We start from the raw sequence: 20,622 nt of genomic DNA on the forward strand, positions 1-20,622 counted from the left end.
GCAGCTGAGACCAGGGTCACGCCACAAGTCCTGGGTAAACAACTCTACGGAGCGCGCAGCCACACCAGGCCTGCAGGCCCCCCACCCCTCTAAGCAGCCCCGCCCACGTCCCCCTCGCGGACAGCGCGCGCACTTCTCCCACTGGGTCGGAAGCTGAATCCTCGCGAGAGCGCTCGCTCCATGTTGCCACGTTCCAAGCGGCCGGTTCGGCGAGGGAAGGGGAGAAAAGGGCAACGTGTCCCGCCCAGTCCTCGTGTCTGCACCAATAAGACGCAAGTGATGCCGACGAGAGCGCTAGGATTGGCGGAGGTAGCTGTCCGTCGGCAGCCGGGGCGGGTCCTTTGACTGCAGTGGCTACACACGCAGGGTCAGGCGGCTGCTGCGGCTGTGTCCTCGCTCAGTTCCTGGGAGCCCGCTCCTGCCCTTCCGCTCCCTGACAGGCGGCGACATGGCTCCGCGCAGGAACCCCTCCAAAGGCGCCGGCAGCAGCAGCAGCCCCAGCCAGGGGCCCAGGAAAGGTCAGCGCCGCCCGCCCGCCTGCGGAGCTGGGGCTGGCCCGGCCCGGCCCGGCCCGCCGGCTGGGGCCGCGCAACAGGCTGGGGCGGAGCCGGCGGGCCGGCTCCTGGGTGTGCCGGGCAAGGGGGTGCCGCTCCCCGTTGTGCCCGGCGGCGCCCGCCCTTCGAGCCAGTCCCGCACAGGGCGCCCGTAGCGGGGGGGAGGGGGCGCGCTGCAGCAGCAGCAGCCTCGGCCCCTGGTGCCCCGGGGGCGGGGCCGGCGCGACGCGTGTCCCGGGGCGGCTGGTGCCCCGCGGGAGGGGGCGGCGGCGGCGGCGGCTGCAGCATTTTCGAAGTTGCCGCTCTCTTGAGTCCGTGGCTCCTGTGGCTGGGCCCGGGGCGCGCCTCGCTGCACACCGGGCTCCTACGGATCGGGAGGTGAAGGCGGGGCAGCGGGTGCGGGGAAGCGCCCGGCAGCGGGTGTGTGTATCTGCCTCCCTCTCGCTGCCTGGTCACCTTCAGCCTCCTCCGTGTGTTTACGTGTCAGCTTAGCTCTTGGAGGGCGGGGAGGTAGGAACAGATGGTTTAAATCTGTTACTCAGATTTCATTTATTCCCCTTTTTTGCTGGAGTTGAAGTGGAGGAAAAGCTTAGAGTCTGGCTCAGCAAACAGGGAGATTCCAAATGACAGAGGATTAATAATGAGTAGAGCTGGACATATCCCTAGGTGTGCTTAGGCCAGTAATTACCAACTTGAGTGTCTAAGAGAGGCGTCCATGTGTGTCTTAAATTCCCCTGTAAAAAGCAGTCTGATTTTTAAAAAAGGTGCTGAGCATTGCAGTCAGTGGAAAATATCCCTGTTTAGCACTTTTTTAAAATCCAACTGCTTTTAGTTAGCTGTCCAAATTTGGATTTGAGATCTTCACTTGAGGCAACCACGTTTGAAAACTGTCATTCTTAATCTGTAGGCTTCTTACTTAAATGTAAATGCAGTATGAAAAATGCAGCTATAAAGGAAGACTTATTTTTAGAGCGTAAGAGAGATGAACAACTTGAAACTGGATCAACAAACCTAATCATAGAAGTAAATTAATAAATGTTTACAGTAAACTCCTGTAACACAACAAAGCTAACCTTAATGAAAGGGGAAAGTACTTGTCAGGTGAAAGTATATGAATGTCTTTCTGGCAGTTGTATAACTGTACAGATTGTAAGGATCTGATCTTTTTAGCTTTACAGTGAACAAGCTTTCTGTCTGTACTTGGTTAGCTCTTTTGGACTTATAATTTCTCAGTTTCATTTGACACCACTGGCACAGATGTGATGTTGGCCTTGCATTTCACGTATGTTGCATTTCACATATGTAATATCACACATGTGCATAGTCCTAGTAGAGCTCACAGTGCTGGATGAGAGGTTCATACGTGTGACATTTTACCCATATTGATCCCCTTGATAATTGAGTGCAATGGTTTCATATGGTGCTATAAAGAGACAAGGTGGCTGAGGTAATATCTTTTACTGGACCAACATCTGTTGGTGAAAGTGCCAAGCTTTCCAGTTACACAGAGCTTAGTTATGTTAGTTGCTGCTGTATCCCTTAAATTTCTCTAGCCCAGTTGATTCATGAATTATGAAGACAATATGATATTATAATAAGTGTCCATGCAGCAACAACAGAAGGAGCTTATTTCAGTGTAAAATTCTGTAAAATGCATGTTTTGAAAAACAATACATTGAAAGTGTTCATCCTGTATAGAATCTTGAATGCTACAGAGAACTCCAACATAGATAATACTTAATAATTCAAATTAAACAAAACAAAACCTCTTGATCAGAGTTTGAAAAATTCATTTACCTGTCTTGAGTAAGAACTTTTCCCAGGAACGTACAGTGCTGATGAAAAGCAAAATCGGAAAGTAACTAAAATATTTCTCTGATGGATTATATCTACAAAGGGTCAACCCATCCTAAGTGCTCAATTACTGAGGGGCGATATACACTCATTCCTATATTTTCTTTCTAAACCAATTCTCTGTATAGCTTTTCATGAATGATGTACTCGAGTATTCGGGTTCCAATATCTAGACTGTATAATCAAATTTACCTAAATTTGGGTTATTGCCGATTATGTACTATATGTATTTTAAGAGTTTTTCAACAAACTTTGTATTTGTGGATAATCTAAGCGCTATACCCAGATGTACAGACACTCTGTTCTCAACTTGTGTATCATATAATTTTAACATTAGCTTTAACAACATTTTTTTACCTCTGCAAAATCTGTCCTTTTATTTTAAAAAGGTTGGGCCTGTAAGCTTGCATAGGGCACCTTCCAGTTGTGAACAGTGTAAACAGAAGCAGGGGGGTCTGTCTAAATCTGCAGCACAGTCCCAAGATGCAGCAGAGTAAATGGTAACCAAAGTATTGTCACTTTTGACTACTTCTAATCAGAACTCTGTGGGTAGCTGCATGTAAATGACAAGTCTTGGGTCAGTTTCTTGCTGCTACCTGAGAAAACCAAGAAGCAGCAGAGACAGGCACTGGACAATGGCTGCTCAACAGGAATGAAAGTGGTGGAGACTCCTTACATTGCATTAGCAACTAGGTGTCTTTGGAGACATAGATAGAGGAAGCTCCTCTCCTCACTCCAGCTCCCAGAAAAGAAAGGTGTGACGTGGTGGGGAAATAAAGTTGACATTTGCAACATGAGGTGTGAAAGATAGAGCCCTCTGACTGGGGAAGCACCTTGGAAAGATTTCAGCTATCCTTCCTTTTCTCAGGAACTAATGGAGGAAGACTTGGCTTCCCACCTAGCATTGCCCATGGACAGCGGAGCCAGTGAAGTCAGTAGGAACTGCAGTACTGTTGAACATCAGGACATTTGTTTAGGCACCAAAGTCTGACCATTTTGGTATTGGTCTCACAAGTAGATGAAATCTGAAACAGTCTGAGTTCCTGAAATTGTTATACAGAAGTTGAAATTAGTATAGACTTTGAAGTTTAAACCAAAAATTAGAATTGACTTTAAATAGCATGTGCTTTTAAGACTACAAATAAAACTCTATCCATGTTCATTTTACCATTATGAAAATTCAGATGTCAAAGTATCTTTTAACATATTTGTAATGTTTGTAAATAGTTCTTTCTTTCATAAATATTTGAGTTGCCTACAGTTGGTGGTGGTGATCTTGCTGAAAAGCGACACTTAGGTTAGCATGGGTGCAAGTTTCTATGTAATTCAGTGCATTGGGGTGGAAGTCAGGGCAGACCTTACCTCTAGCAGTTTTGGGGCTTAATCTTTCCTGGAACAGAATGGAGCAGCTTTGTTACTTTCTTAAAACAAACACAACAGTGTCTTATTTCCCACTACTAACTAATCATCATTGCCAGGGGACCCATTGAGAAATACATGCCCTTTGAAGAGGGACAAGGTGTATTTCCAAATTTTAAATACAGTAACTCCTCGCTTAACGTTGTAGTTATGTTCTTGAAAAATGTGACTTTAAGCGAAACGACATTAAGCTAATCCAATTTCCCCATAAGAATTAATGTAAATAGGGGGAGTTAGGTTCCAGGGAAATTTTTTTCACCAGACAAAAGACTACACACACACACAGTATAAGTTTAAAACAAACAATTTAATACTGGTACACAGTGATGATGATTGTGAAGCTTGGTTGATGTGGTGAAGTCAAAGGGTGGGATATTTCCTAGGGGATGCCTTACTGCTAAATGATGAACTAGCAATTGGCTGAGCCCTCAAGGGTTAACTCGTTGTTAATGTAGCCTCATACTCTACAAGGCACCCTGACATTAGTCCCCCTTTTCCTTCTCTCCCTGCACAGCAAGCAGGAGGCTCTGGAGAGCAGCTCCAAGGCGGAGGGCAGGAGTAGCGCATGGCAGTGGGAGGAGGAACAGCTGAACTGCTGGCAGTTAGTAGCCTGCTGGGTGGCTGCTGCACAGGGCACTTAAGGGAGCGGGGAGCTGATATGGGGGCTGCCGGTCCACCCTGGTTTCAAGCCCCCACCAGCTAGCTGCAACGGGCTGCTCTTGCAAGCAGTGGAAAAGCAGGCAGCTGCCAAACAGCGTTATAAGGGAGCATTGCACAACTTTAAATGAGCATGTTCCCTAATTGATCAACAACGTAACCAGGAGGACTTTAAGTGAGGAGTTACTGTTTAGGGTATTGGTTCATGGTTTAAATCTAACTATTTAACATTTGTATAAAGCATCATTGAGCATGAAATTTGAGAAGCAATATATCAGGGGTGGCCAAATTTACTGACACTCCGAGCCGCATACAACAATCTTCAGAAGTTGGAGAGCAGGAGTGCACCCGCAGAGGTGTCTGGCTTCAGCCCCGCTCCTGCTGAAGCCCCAAGTCCGGCTGGAGCCTCGAGACCCCCTTCTTCGCTGGGCAGAAGCCTCTACTCCACCACACTGCTGCAAGGCAGAGGTACCAAGGTGCCGCCCCCCCCCCAGTCCAGTAGGTGGAGATTGGGGAGGGGCGTGGAAGGCTCTGCACACGGCACTTCAATGGTAAAAGAGCCACATGTGGCTTGTGGGCCACAGTTTGGCCACCCCTGCAATATAGTTACATGGTATGGGGTAGAGGACAGGAAACAAGCAGGGGAAGAAGAGGTTTATATAAATTAATCTGAGGTTGATTTCTTTGACAAGGTATTCATCAAGTGAGTTTCTTTGTTGGTGTAGATTTTGGAATTGCCAGTGGAGTGTGTGACTGCTTCAGATCTTACTATGAAGTAATTGAATGCTATGGTTCTTACATTGAGAAATTACAGTGGCTTTTCCAACGATTTTTTTTCCCACAACTATTCTTGTGTTTCTCAGAGTTGGTACAAACATATGCCATACCAACTTTTACTAGTGCAAGACTTAATTTTGCTCTTAATAACTGAGACTTTGTAATCTGTTATATATTTAAATACAGCCAGTAACTTAGTGTATACAACAAAATGTTGTCTTTGGATATGTAACTGATAACTTCAAATTGTTTTGGGGTCGCTAACTTCTACATTGCGAAACTGAATAGAAATCTAACTCAACATTAATAGTAGTATGACACTATCCCTATAAATATTATCAAGTCACATTGGATATGTAAGTGAATTAGAAAGCTTTGAGCTTGAAATTGAAATGAAGACATAGTTATAACTTCATTATTAAGGATGATTTTTGTGGCATATCTTTTGGATATGGCTTGTTATAAAAACTTCTGTATTAGCAATTCACTTGAGTAGTAAAATGCATTAGATATAGAAGTTTTGCTGTAAAGGTTAGCATTTTCATTTTGTCAGAATGTGCGTATTGAGGGTTTGGGGTACATATAAGAAGCCTGCTGTGTATCAGAGCAGAAAAATTCAAGTGCATATTTGTTGTTTGTTTTGTTTAAAAAAAGGCTACCTACGATCTAATTCCTTATCAAACATTTGCAGCTTTCCCTGAATTATAGCTGTTTTCCTACTTATCAGAACAATATTCCATTTATTCCAGTATCCTGTGTGTGACAGTGGCTTTAGGAAAAAGGTTCAAGAACCTCCCTAATGGTCTGTTACGTATAACCTGGGAAGTATCTTTCTAACCCATCATTGCAGTTGGTGGCTGGCTTAAACCCTTCATGTTTCAGGGCGTATATCCCCTATAAAACTTTTAATATTTGTATACAGTAGAACCTACACTCACCAATGAGAGACTGGTGCTCCATTGTGCTATGCACAGCACACGCACACAACAAAAGACAGTGTCTGCATCAAGTTACTTACAATTTAAGTATATTCAATAAGATCAAGGATATCAAGTTGGAAAAATTCTGGGGGTTGCTGTTTGTGGAGAGGTTAATGGGTGGTTCCATCCTGGAGGAGGGTCAGGAGCTAGCATGTCAGTCCTATCCTGGAGAACATGTAGGTGGGGGTGGGAGGCAGTAGTGGACAGGAGAGTGTCTCTCACTGATGGCTGGCCCAGGGCAGGGATTTGGGCCCAGCTCACTCTGTACTCTGCTCTTTTCTAGGCTGTTGCTGCTTCCTGTCCAACTGGGAGTAGAGGGTCTGGAGGAGGCACTTGAGCATCAGCTTGCAAGGAACTATGAAAAGTTTGTGGGGGACCAACTCTGGGGGTGGGAGGAGCTACTCCCCTTTCTCATAGCAAATGATGCGCTTGGACAAGAGAGACCTATTTATTTGTGTGTGAACGTTCAATCATCTGCCTTTCAATAGTCTTCTGAAGATCAGAGGAGGATTCTCCAGTTACTTTGGAGTAGTGGAGTGATTAGTTCTGTCCTTTCTCCAGGATCCTCCAAACTTCTTTAAAGGCAAAATTTGGGTCCAGCAGGAGACCTTTATCTTCTCTTTAATTTTATCTCTTATTGCAGAACTGTAACCTGTAGTATGTAAACTGTTGCTGAAGCAAGGCTCTGTACCAAATGACTAGAAGGTAGCTAATGTAATGATGATCTTTAAAAAGGGCTCCGGAGGTGATCCTGGCTATTAGAGGTTGGTGAGCCTAACTTCAGTACCAGGCAAACTGGTATTATAAACTGTAGTAAAGGATAGAATTATCAGACACACAGAGAAACACAATATGTTGTGGAAGAGTCAACATGGCCTTTGTAAAGGAAAGTCATGCCTCCCCAATCCATTAGAATTCTTTGAGGATGTCAACAAATGCAGACAAGGGTGATCCAGTTGATATAGTGTACTTGGACTTTTAGAAAGCTTTCTACAAGATTCCTCACCAAACACTCTTAAAGAAACTAAGTAGTCAAGGGATAACAGGGGTCCTGTCATGGATCAATAACTAGTTAAAAGGTAGGAAACAAAGGGTAGGAATAAAAGTTCAATTTTCACAATGGATAGAGGTAAACAGCGGGGGTCTCACAAGCATCTGTTCTGGGACCTGTAGGTTCAACATATTCATTAATGATCTGGAAAAGGGAGTGAACAGTGAAGTGGCAAAGTTTGCAGATGATACAAAATTATTTAAGGTACAGTTACAGAGGGATCTCACAAAAGTGAGTGACTGAATTTCACCTGTCATTTAGTTGCCCAATGTTGATAAGTGCAAAGTAATGCACATTGGGAAAATAATCCCAGCTACACATACATAATGATAGGGTATGAATTAGCTGTTGCTACTCAAGAAAGAGATCTTGGAGCCACTGTGTATAATCTCTTGAAAACTTCATCTCAATGCACAGCAGTGGTCAAAAATGCTAGAAGAAACTTAGGAGCTATTAATAAAGGGATAGAAAATGAGATTGAAAATATCATAATGCCACTATGCAAATCTATGGCATGCCCACACCTTGAATACTGTGTACAGGTCTGGTTGCCTCATCTCAAAAAGGACAAGTTCAGAGAAAGGAAACAAAGATGACCAGTGGTATGGAATGGCTCCCATATGAGGAGAGACTTAAAAAGATTAGGCCTGCTCGTCTTAGAAAAGAGGTGACTAAGGGATGATAGAGGCTTATAAAATCATGAAGGGTGCCAAAGAAGTGAATAGACAAGTGTTGTTTTCCCTTTCCCACAATACAAATACCAGGGGTCACCAAGTGAAATGAATAGACAGAAGGTTGTGGAACTTGTTGCCATGGAATGTTGTGATGGCTACAAGTATAACTGGGTTTAAAAAAAAAACCAAACCAGATAAATTCATGAATAATAAGTCCATCAATGGCTATTACTCAAGATGGTCAGAAACCCTCCTAAACCTCTGACTGCTCAAAGCTAGGATAGGAAGAGGAGTGGATAACTCTAACTGCTCTGTTCTGTGCACTTCCCTGAAGCTCAATACAGGCCACTATCAAAGACTGGATATTGGGTTTAGATGGACCATTTGTCTTACCCAGTATGGTAGTTCTTACATTCTCATTGTCCTTCTGCATATTTCTGAGATCTCCATGCTTCTCTCTAGCTCAAATACTGTGATTTATCAACTCAAAATTATTACTCTCATCTCCTAATTTGCCATAATCCTTCTTCATTCATTTTCCTCCTTATTGATTGCTCTCCTCTTCTCTTTCCTATCTGCATTCAAGCTTATCTTGAGGAAATCCTGATCTATACAGTTTTTTGGGCTGTTTTAACTATTTTGGCTAGGGTATGATTGCAGATCTTTTAACTAAAAAATATTAAATCAGCACAACTTCTTGTGTGGATGCAGTTATACCAGTAAAAAGGTGCCTTGTATTGGTACAGCTTTTCCTGCTAAATTTATGGGACTAAGCTATACTAATAGCAGCACCTTCATACTATACTCCTGGGGAAATTCTGTGCCACTGTGTGCATGCATAATTAATGAGCTGCACAATTTTAATTTTTTGCACAGAAAAAAGCTCTGCCCGGAAGTTGCTGCAGTTCTGCCTTTTGCCCACCAGAGGGCATTGTGCTGCTAGAACAGAGCAGCCTCCCAGGCAGCCCCAGCTGAAAATAAGGTTGGCTGGAAAGTTGCTGAGTTCCACTTTTACCCACCAGAGGGCACTGTGACGATAGAACAGAGTAGCAGCTCCTGGCCAGGTAGGGAAGAGAAAGAGCCTGCGTTGTTCACAGCGCCTGTCCGGCGAGGTCAGGAGACAGGGGCTATGGGGAGACAGACAGCATGGGGCTGCTGGGGAGTCAGATAGGGGCTTATAAGGGCTACCGGGGGGAGAACAAATTGGTAGGGGCTGAATGGGAGTGGAGGTGTAGGGCCACAGGAGGGAGGAAGGTGCAGGGCCACATAGGGACAGAGGAGTGGCTGAGTGGGGGCACAGAGACACATGGGGACAGAGGGATGGGGTGCAGGGTCACATTGGGTTGCGTGGAGTGGGTGTCTGAATGGGGGTGGAGGGACACATAGGGATCGGGGGTGCAGGGATGCATGGGGACAGGGGCAGATGTGCCGGACTAATGGGAGAGGCTAGGGGTCAGCTAGGGTCTGCAGGGGGAAGCTCTCTAACAATGTCCTCCCCCAAAACCTGTTCCATACTTTTCCCACCCATATTCAACAACCCTCCAAGTTCACACCCAATCTCCTTCCCTCTTCCTCAGCTCCTCCATTACCCCGTCTCCCCAAGCCTTCTGAGGGGTAGGGAAATACGGTTCTGTATTGTAGCTTAAATGAATTATTACTCGGAGTTCTGTATTAATATACCTAGTAAGGAATCTATTTGTCAAAAAACATTTCCTGAATTTTTGTTGTCTGTATTGTTACAGGCAGAATGCTGACAGGTATTTTGAAATAAATTACCAAAAATAATTGAAACTGGTGTGATTATATTGTGTTGTTTTGATAAATAAAACATGCAGAATTTGAAGATATTGTGTGCAGAATTTTTAATTTTTTGACACAGAATTCCCCCAGGAGTAATATTAGTTTAACTGCATCCATATTAGTATGATGTACTACCTTAATTATATCTATTTGAAACTCTCAACAAAGTGGTACAAAACTGTACAAACAAGTCCTGTTTCTCTCTGTTGCCTCATCTCTTTTCCCTGTTATCTCCAAGGTCTTCGAAGAAGCTGAATTTTTCCAGTGCTTTTGACGTGCTCTTCTGTCAAACTCCTCCAGTACTTTCTCATCTAAATGCTCTTTCACTCTGCTCCCTGCTTGTGGAATGGCATCCTCTTTTTCTCTCAGCATACTCACTCATTCCTCCTTGAGATCCCTCCTGATGCCTTGTCAAGGTTCCTTCCCCACTCTGAATTCTAGGGTACAGATGTGGGGACCTGCATGAAAAACCCCCTAAGCTTATTTTTACCAGCGTAGGTTAAAACTTCCCCAGGGTACAAACTATTTTACCATTTGTCCCTGGACTTTATTGCTGCGACTACCAAGCATCTAACAAATATAACAGGAAAAGAACCCACTTGGAAACGTCTTTCCCCCCAAGCCCTATACCCCCTTTCCTGGGGAAGGCTTGATAAAAATCTTCACCAATTTGCATAGGTGAACACAGACCCAAACCCTTGGATCTTAAGAACAAGGAAAAAGCAATCAGGTTCTTAAAAGAAGAATTTTAATTGAAGAAAAAGTAAAAGAATCACCTCTGTAAAATCAGGATGGTAAATACCTTACAGGGTAATCAGATTCAAAACATAGAGAATCTCTCTAGGCTAAATCTTAAGTTACAAAAAGACACAAAAACAGGAATATACATCCCATTCAGCACAACTTATTTTATCAGCCATTTAACAAAAGAGAATCTAACACATATCTAACTAGATTGCTTACTGACTTTTCACAGGAGTTCTGACCTGCATTCCTGCTCTGGTCCCAGCAAAAGACAGACAGAGAGAACCCTTTCTTCCCTCCCCCCCCTCCAGCTTTGAAAGTATCTTGTCTCCTCATTGGTCTTTTTGGTCAGGTGCCAGCGAGGTTGTCTTAGCTTCTTAACCCTTTACGGGTGAAAGGGTTTTTCCTCTGGCTAGGAGAGATTTAAAGGTGTTTACCCTTCCCTTTATATTTATGACACACCTGCTTTGGTGGCTTGCTTTATTTCATTGACTTAAACTCCTATACTGCATCTGCTCTTTTTGCCCTATTTCGATCTCTCTATACTTTCCTTTGTCTACTTTAAATGGTAAATTCTTGTAGGAAGGGATTTTTTTTTAATAACTCTGTAAAGTTAGTGCTATGTAAGTGTTTGCTAATAAGTGTTTGGACTAGTCTGAAGTCCCAGTGCTCCTCACCCCATTTCTGAATGTTAATGTGCCAGAATTAATTGTACCATTCAATTAAATAATCAGTTCAGTTCTTTAATTTCACTTTTAGGTCAAGATGAAATCTTTTCTTCACAATTTCCTGTAGCAGTTATTCAAAAATATGCAGATCTTATTTTGGTTTCTTAGCACTTTTTAGATGGATATTACATGACTATGACAGAATACCTACTATTTGTACTTCACTAGTTGAACTACTCAGGCCTTTCTATGATACCAAACTGCATTATGGGAGTTTTGAAACGTCAATTTAAAATTCTGCTAATACTTGACAATGAAGAGATGGATACTGCATTAACAAGCTACTGGCTGGGTCTCTGATCAAGTTGCCACTTAATGTGGGCCTCTAGCTATATTTTTAACACTACTAATTGGTCAGAATACTTGGGTTTGGAGCAGGTAACCTTAAACTACCAAATATGCTTTCTGATTTTCAACATTGCCTTTCTAAACCAATTCATCCAAAAAGATAGATTGTAACCCGTCTAGCTGATGCTGATGTGTTTTGTCTGGTTCTGAATGCATCCTATGAAGTGAGCTGTAGCTCACGAAAGCTTATGCTCAAATAAATGTGTTAGTCTCTAAGGTGCCACAAGTCCTCCTTTTCTTTTTGCGGATACAGACTAACACGGCTGCTACTCTGAAATTTAGCTTTACCAGTGGCTAGTAATGTCTATGTGATTTGTGGAGCAGCTTGTTGCAGTGATAAAGATCTGTCAGTCCTAAAATACTGATTTTCTGCTATCTATACTTCAGTGTATGTTTTTTAGTGTTTCTAAGGATTTCTGTCCAAAAACTTTAAAGCAGAAAGCAAAATAATAAAACTCCTCACATAACAGGCCTCTCTATCGACACACCATGGATAGCTACTACTTGTCGTTCTTTGGGGTTAATTTTTAATCAGACTTACAGAGGACACCAAAAGTGGAAGGTGAGCAAACTATACTGTAAAATAGCCAGAACAGTTTAGAGCAGAAACTGCTCCTCATCATCCTGTAGGATAGTGACTGCAATGTCACCATACATCCATGACCTGTAGGCTTTATTACAGTAACACATTCTACTTCAGAATAACCTTGATGTGGGGTTGTTTTTGTTTTTAAAGCAGCCTATCAGATTTTCAACACAGGATCCAGAGTACATCACCACCACAATGTTTTCGTCTCTTCTTTGGCTTCTTGTATTTCAGATTCCATATTTCAGAACTCATCTTTGAATCCGTGAGATTGTTCCAGGTTATTGAAGAGCCAGTCAGAGGCTATCTCTCAGAAACTGCTGCCTGGGTCACCTGTGACGAACTGGAAAAAAATGAGCTGGTCAACCTAAAGCGTGGAATTTGTGTGTGTAAGACATGGAGCTTTCTCAGCAACTGGCCCATGACTGGAACTCTTACCTGAAAGATACTGAAATAGCCATGAACGTCAGTTCCTTCAGAGCAAAGTGTAAAACTCCCTTCAGTCTAACCTTCCCTCAGTAACTGCACCAAAACCAGATATTAAAAAACAAAACTCCCGATGAAATGGAGACGAGAGCTCATCTTGTTCTTACTTAATAGATAGTGCAGTGATGAGTGTGGTATAAGAATTTAGAACTAATAAATGTAGAGGATCCACATCTATGGAAGGGAAACAAACAGCTCTGAAATTGGGAAGTAACCAAGCACCTGCACCCATTGCATTAAAGTTTTTCTACTTAATACTGTCCTTCCTGTACTCCTTTTCTACTCTTGCAGTTAATGGACTAATTAGCTCCTCCAGCCCAGGCTGATCTAGTAATTAGTCATTTCTTCCCTTGATTAGGCCCTCTCTGAGGGAACTAATTGGATTTACAGTGATCACAGTGCTGGTTCAGTTGCTTGTTCTGAGCACTCTGTCACAGTCAGACTGGATTTGCCCAGTCTGTATATTCCATAGACCGATCCTCTCAACTGAGAATGCTTTGTCTCCAGCTCTCATACTTCATCTTGGTCTTCGTCTGAATTGTTCCAGAGGAGCACAACTGTTCTGACAGATAGAAATTCTGTCTTTCATATAGCTTGTTATTGATCCATTATCATTATTTATTTTATTATTTAAGTACTTAAACAGTTCAGGCAGGAACTCTGCCAGCCACCTTAATCATTCCAATAAACATACTCCTAAAGCCTTTCCAAAAACCACATCCAGTAATTGCTTTGTAGATTAGGACCCCAGGCCTCAAACCACAATTTGAAACTGACTGCTTACAAACTGAGACATTAAAAGACGCAAGTGTCACAGCACACTATTGCTAAAAAGTTGCTTACTTTCTCACTTATACCATATAATTGATAAAATAAATCAATTGGAATATAAATATTATACTTACATTTCAGTGTATAGTGTGTAGATTTTTTTTGATTGACTGGCAACTCTGAACATTTTTAAAGAAGTCGTTTTGTGAATCTAAGTTTAAAAAAAAGTGTTTCAAGCACTTTTTAACACTTTTTTTTTTAATTGAAGGAAATTTCTAAGTGAACCATTTTGATTCAGAATAGACACTTTTAAAATGAAGCATTTGAAGATTAAACATTTATGTTTCTTTGCATTTTTAGTGCTCCAAGCCCCCCCGCCCCCCGTGAAACAGACACAAATTTGCTCTGCCTTCTGTGATGTCTCGGAAAGTTCTTCAAAGCATTTTCATTTGCCAATAAGCATTACTTTGGTCTTGCCAGGGGTTCAATTTGACCCAGGTACTCTTCAGTCAGGTGTACTTTTTTTAGGCATTCTGACAGGTTGTTAGTGGTGATGAATAACTTTCATAAATCTCCTGTTATGTCTCTTACCCAGAATAGACTTTAGGGAGCATCCGGAAATGGAGCGCATTTCTTCAACTGGTAGTTAAACTGATGAGCAGGGAGTTGGTCTGAAGATTCTGCTGAAGGTGCTGCTGTCACAGACCAATCTCCTGCTGGGAAGCTCTTCAGCTCCGTTACTAGTAAAGCAATTCAAGTCCCTTTCAGTCATGAAGTAGAGGGTTTGGTGGTGGTAGTTTAATTATTTCAAAGTGCATAAGTTATACTGCCATACTAATATCTCTCTGAAAGACTAGTTTTCGATACTAGAATGATGTGGGGGCAGGAGGGGAGGAAATACAGAAAATATAAAGGGAAAAACATAAGGGGGAAAAGGGATAACTAAGCGTATGACTTTCCATTATCTTTTTTCTTAAAATCCATTTGTTCCTATCTTAAGTAATATCATGCATGAAACTACGAATACCCAACTTTGTGGCACTGTACCAAATTCAATTTGAGGCCAGACTTAATAAACTCTCTAGCTTGTGCACTTTAAAAATGAGCCAGTTTTCTATTACTTGGCTTACTGTAGTGAAAATGAAGGAAATTGTCCTGATTTTTCTAGAGCAGTGGTTCTCAAACTATGGGTCGAGACCCTAAAGTGCATCACAACCCCATTTTAACGGGGTTGCCAGGGCTGTCTTAAACTTGTTGGGGCCTGGGGCCAAGCCTGGACCCACTAAGCTTGAAGGCTTCAGCCCTGAGTAGCAGGGCTCAAGTTACAGGCCCCTTGTCTCAGGTTGAAGCACTTGGCATTTGGCTTTGGCCTCCCAGCCCAGAGTAGTGGAGTTTGGGGTCCCCTCCTCCCCCAGTGGCAGGACTGGGGCAGGCTCAGGCTTCAGTCCCCCCTCCTGGGGTTGTGTAGTAATTTTTGTTGTCAGAAGGGGGTCGTGGTGCAATGAAGTTTGAGAACCCCTGTTCTAGAGAAACATTTCTTATACTTCAAATGCTGCTGTTTCAAGTCCAAGTCCTTTTTACAAGGATGAGTTTTAATGGTGTGTTTGGAGAAGAATTAAGGTAGTTGAATACGTTTAGATGAATGGTTTAAAAATTCTCAGATTTGCTGAATGTAAGAGCTTGTCTACATGGTGAAGTAGCTATTGCACAAAAACTTCTTCGCATTAGCTCCATGTGCGGACACTTATTCAATACTGCATTCCCACATGGGATGCTAGTGCAGAATAGCTATTTCACTTTAAATTCAGACCTGAGTTTATTTTGAAGTTGCTCCCCTGTGAGGACAAGCTCTGAGAAATCTAGTCACACACAAGTTTGGGACTTCCACATATATAATTATAGGTTTAACTGGCATTTTTTTAAATGTGAAGAACGAAGGGGACTCTTCCTGTAGCTTGGACTATCTTTGAAAGTGAAGCCGTTCTTCAAATACAGACTTAGTGGTTTGGGATACTGTATTTCTTCCAACATCTGATTTAAAACCTGTAATCCAAACTTCTGAAGGAACAACTTGCTAAATGTGAACAGGCGTCGTCTTTATTTATTTTTTTTTTCTCCAATGAGAAAAAAATTCTGCAGTTACATGTGCAGTCTTTGAAAAGCTGCTGTTGTGCACGTGTAGCCATGACCTGGCACAATTCTGAGGTTTTTATTCTCTTGTATCCTATTTTATCTTTTTCTTGTTTCTGTTTGCTCATGTTTTTCTTCCCTGGGTGTCCAAATGTATAACAGAAAGCTCCGTACCCCTGTGGATAGGGTGGGTATTCTATTGTTGGCTTTGTGGTTTTAGGCTGCTTTGAATTCTTATGGCTCAGCTAACTGTTGAGAAGCAGAAAACATTTGGACTAGTGGGGTATTGCCAGAACACGTATCCATGAGCTCTTTCTACAACCCTTCTCTATCAAGGTTCACGGCCTGAGCAAAGTGTGGCCCAAGATACTTGCATTTGAATGTAAGAAGGTAGACCCAGGGCGCACGTGCTTGGTGTAGTACAGATCATTGTTAACACCTCATCCAGTTCTTAGCTCTTTTCATTGACTACCCATTGAAGAGACTCCAGTTCAAAGTGTGTCCTGATGTTTAAGGCCTTCTGTAGAATTCACCCTAGTTACGGGATAAATTTCGTCTACCATGACGGTCATGTTCCACTGGAACCAGAACTGTCCATCAAAGGATAGAGGCTCATGAGTGCAACATAGAGCTTTCACAGGAGCTAGACCTATGGAACTTACGTTTGGAAGAGATAAGAATGGCAACAGACCTTGCCATTTTTTTTTTTTTTTAGAACGCAATGCAATCTTTTTTAAACCTGGCTTTGTTTCAGTAATTTTTTTCCACGTTCAGCCCCCTCCTTCTCTAAATAAACTCATCAAGCTATCTCTCCTACATACTGGAATTTTGGGTAGTGTATTCTTTAATTCTACTTCATAGTGGGCATTGGCATTTAAATCATAGTAGATAATACCAAAATATACAGTTACAAAAGCATCTTTCACATTTCATTTTATGGACCATATGGTGCTTAACATAAGAATGGCCATACTGGGTCAGACCAAAGGTCCATCCAGCCCAGTATCCTGTCTACCGGTGCCTGGTATGCCCGGTGCCCCAGAGGGAGTGAACCTAACAAGTAATGATCAAGGGATCTCTCTCCTGCCATCCATCTCCACTCTCTGACAAGCAGAGGCTAGGGACACAATTCCTTACCCATCCTGGCTAATAGGCATTAATGGACTTAACCTCCATGAATTTATCCAGTTCTCTTTTAAACCCTGTTATAGTCCTAGCCTTCACAACCTCCTCAGGCAAGGAGTTCCACAGGTTGACTGTGTGCTGAGTGAATTAGAACTTCCTTTTTTGTTTTAAGCCTGCTGCCTATTAATTTCATTTGGTGGCCCCTAGTTCTTATATTATGGGAACAAGTAAATAACTTTTCCTTATTCACTTTCTCCACACCACTCATGATTTTATATACCTCTACCATATCCCCCCTTAGTGTCCTCTTTTCCAAGCTGAAAAGTCCTAGCTTCTTTAATCTCTCCTCATATGGGACCCATTCCAAACCCCTAATCATTTTAGTTGCCCTTTTGTGAACCTTTTCTAATGCCAGTGTATCTTTTTTGAGAGGAGGGGACCACATCTGTACGCAGTATTCAAGATGTGGGCGAACCATGGATTTATATAAGGGCAATAAGATATTCTCTGTCTTATTCTCTATCCCTTTTTTAATGATTCCTAACATCCTGTTTGCTTTTTTGACTGCCGCTGCACACTGCTTGGATGTCTTCAGAGAACTATCCACGATGACTCCAAGATCTTTCTCCTGATTAGTTGTAGCTAAATTAGCCCCCATCATATTGTATGTGTAGTTGGGGTTATTTTTTCCAATGCGCATTACTTTACATTTATCCACATTAAATTTCATTTGCCATTTTGTTGCCCAATCACTTAGTTTTGTGAGATCTTTTTGAAGTTCTTCACAGTCTGCTTTGGTCTTGACTATCTTGAGAAGTTGAGTATCTGCAAACTTTGCCACCTCACTGTTTACCCCTTTCTCCCGATCATTTATGAATAAGTTGAATAGGATTGGTCCTAGAACTGACCCTTGGGGAACACCACTAGTTACCCTTCTCCACTCTGAAAATTTACCATTTATTCCTACCCTTTGTTCCCTGTCTTTTAACCAGTTCTCAATCCATGAAAGGATCTTCCTTCTTATCCCATGACAGCTTAATTTACGTAAGAGCCTTTGGTGAGGGACCTTGTCAAAGCCTTTATGGAAATCTAAGTACACTATGTCCACTGGATCCCCCTTGTCCACATGTTTGACCTCCTCAAAGAACTGTAATAAATTAGTAAGACATGATCTCCCTTTACAGAAACCCTGTTTGTTGAGTTTTGCGCAACAATTTATGTTCTTCTATGTGTCTGACAATTTTAGACTTACCGGTATGTAATTGCCAGGATCACCTCTAGAGTCCTTCTTAAATATTGGCTTTACATTTAACTGTCTTCCAGTCATTGGGTACAGTAGCTGATTTAAAGGACAGGTTACAAACCATAGTTAATAGTTCTTATGGAATAGCTTATTCTTCTTAGACTGTGTAGTAAGCTGAAATGTGTTTGGTATGGAATCAAGTACTAGAATTAGCTTAAGGTCTTTTGAAATTCAAAAAAATTCCCAAAAATTCTTTCCCCTGACTAACTCTATCAAGCACTGTTTGTGTAAATACCAAAATCCACGTTGAATTCATATGCAAAAACTGTTGTTGGACGCTGTACAGTGGTATTGTATTTCATAGTTCACATTTTGGGATGCGTAGCATATTGCCACTGAACAGAAAGAGTGGATGATCTAAAAGCTTATTTTTGTGGTGGTGTTGGTTTCCTATTGCATTACTGTAATCATGCCTCAGTGGGTCACAACTGAGAATGCCAAACTTGGGGCAAGCAGCTGAGAAACAGGGCAAACACAACCCAAAACTGGTAGTTATTCTTCCATAAAATATACCAAACCAGCAACAAAAGTAAACTTCTGCTTCACCATACTGGCTAACAAGAAGTCATAAAAACAGTTTCCTTAGGCATTCCAGTTCTTATATTCTTACCACCAAAACCACTGGATTTAAAGGGGAGTGGTTCTGTACAACCAGTCTCATCACATAAAAGGTTCTCCTGATCCTAAAGGACCAGCCATACACGCAGGTCAATATATAACTCAGATCTTGCCCAAAAATCACGCTGATGCCAATCCTTTAGTATCTAGAATCTAAAGGTTTATTCATAAGAAGAAAAGGTGAGAGTTAAACTTGGTTAAAAGAATCAAATACATACAATAAATGCAAAGTTCTTGGTTAAGGCTTGTAGCAGAGATGGAATAAACTGCTGGCTTAAGTCAAGTCTCTGGCTACTTCCAGATCATTGGAAGGTCCTCAATTCCTTAGTTAGAATGCTCCCATTAATATAAGCTCATAGTCCAGAGGCAGGATAGAGGCAAAATGGAGGTGTTTCCAGGCCCCCTGTACCTTCTGCAATGTGGAGGGAAACCCATTGTTTTAAACAAAGCCCTCCGCACAGCTAGTGGAAAATTACAGGTGATAAGATAGTGTTTGGAGTCACATGGGCAAGTCACATGTCCATGCATGTTTGCAGGACAGTCCATTCAGTGTAGATGGGCATCTCCCACGGTCCATTGTCAGTTAAGTGTTTCTTGATGAGCCGCTTAATTTGAATAGTCCCTCCAAGATGTGCTGGCTAACCTCCTGGGGTAATGCCCACAAGGTGCAAACATTTGAAATCCAGGTATAGAGCCTATATTCATAACTTCAATTAGAAAAAATGATATATGCATACAGATAGCAAATTATAACCTTTTCAGAGACCTCTTACATGCCACATTTTGTACAAGATTTGTTGCAAATACATAAGGGTGGTTGCAACAATGATCTATGTGGTCATATTTTAATCAGATAATGTCACAACTGCATAAACACCGTAAGTGTAAATATCATGTGTATTTACTCATATTTGAAATAGTTATTTGCAGTGGTGGTGTTGCTGTTTTTGATCCCAGGATATGAGAGGGACAAGGTAGGTGAGGTAATATATTATATTGGACCAAATTCTATTGGTGAATGGTACAAGCTTTTGAGCTACACGGAGCTTTTCTTCTGAAGTAGACAAGGGATGTCACATTCTTCAAAAGAGCAGCTTTGCACTGCTCTAAAGTTTGTACTGTCCATCAACAGAAGTTGGTCCAGTAAAACACATTCCCTCACCTATCTAGTTTCTCAAGCAATAATTAGTCAAAGAACAATTTGGTTAATGGAAGTGCAGGGTGGATGTAGCTTTTACTACTTGTCTTTTATCCTTACTGCCACGCCATCTGGAACTGCTCCTTAAGGAAGATCCATTTTGCTATTTCAAGGACCTTTGATGTGGGATGTCACATTTGCTGGTAGTCTCCATAACGAAGACAGAATCTTTGTTATAGAAAATCTCAGGCAATAATTTTTTCCACGAGTCAGTCTAATTAATCTTAGATAAAAGGAAAGCAGCATTTATCAGCACTCTGCATAACTTTTGAAAAGTTAATTTGTTTCTAGAAGTATCTAGAATATCAACTTGTTTTTCCAGTAAGGCAGAAGAAGTTCTTCAGGTCCTCAGTGGAGAAGCATATTTGGTGATCAGGGAAATTATGGTTCTTTGATGCAGCTTTTCTTCTGCATGTTTGTCATGTGTTTGAGTCATAGGTATAGAGTGTCAAATACTCTGAGAGTATGTATGTTGGGGGAGAAGGGGATTATTACATCACCTCTTAGGCCTTATCTACACGATGACTTTCCACCTCATGCTGCTGCTAGGTGCAAAGCCACCCATGCCATTAACGAGTTAGTGGTAATGTAGAATATCTAGCATCCTGCAGTGCCACTAAGAACAAAATGAAGGAAAAATGGTAAATTTGATCCCTCAGGCAGGGGATTATGGGTTTAAGTAAAAGAAATCCATAATGGAGAAGTATCCATATTTCCTGGGTATCCTACTGCTGTGTGACTCCAGGATAACTACCTAAGTGTGCCAGAAGGAACTTCTGAAAATAAGGTCAGGTAGGATGCTAGGTTTATACATAAAGT

General features: G+C 41.9%; 1 protein-coding gene across 13 annotated transcripts in view; it reads left to right on the top strand.

Annotated features, from left to right (window-relative positions):
- Window positions 1-333: 333 nt before the first annotated feature.
- ASPH (aspartate beta-hydroxylase) overlaps window positions 334-20,622 on the top strand; it is a 203,488-nt gene continuing 183,199 nt past the window's right edge. For all 13 annotated transcript variants that reach the window (XM_084619332.1, XM_084619338.1, XM_084619339.1 and 10 more), the window contains exon 1: window positions 334-518. In XM_084619332.1, the coding sequence (XP_084475458.1) occupies window positions 449-518 (70 nt within the window). In that variant the 5' untranslated portion in view covers window positions 334-448. The remainder of the gene's footprint in view (window positions 519-20,622) is intronic.

This window comes from Lepidochelys olivacea (assembly GCF_965140295.1).
Source record: "Lepidochelys olivacea isolate rLepOli2 genome assembly, chromosome: 2".
Lineage (NCBI taxonomy): Eukaryota > Metazoa > Chordata > Testudines > Cheloniidae > Lepidochelys > Lepidochelys olivacea.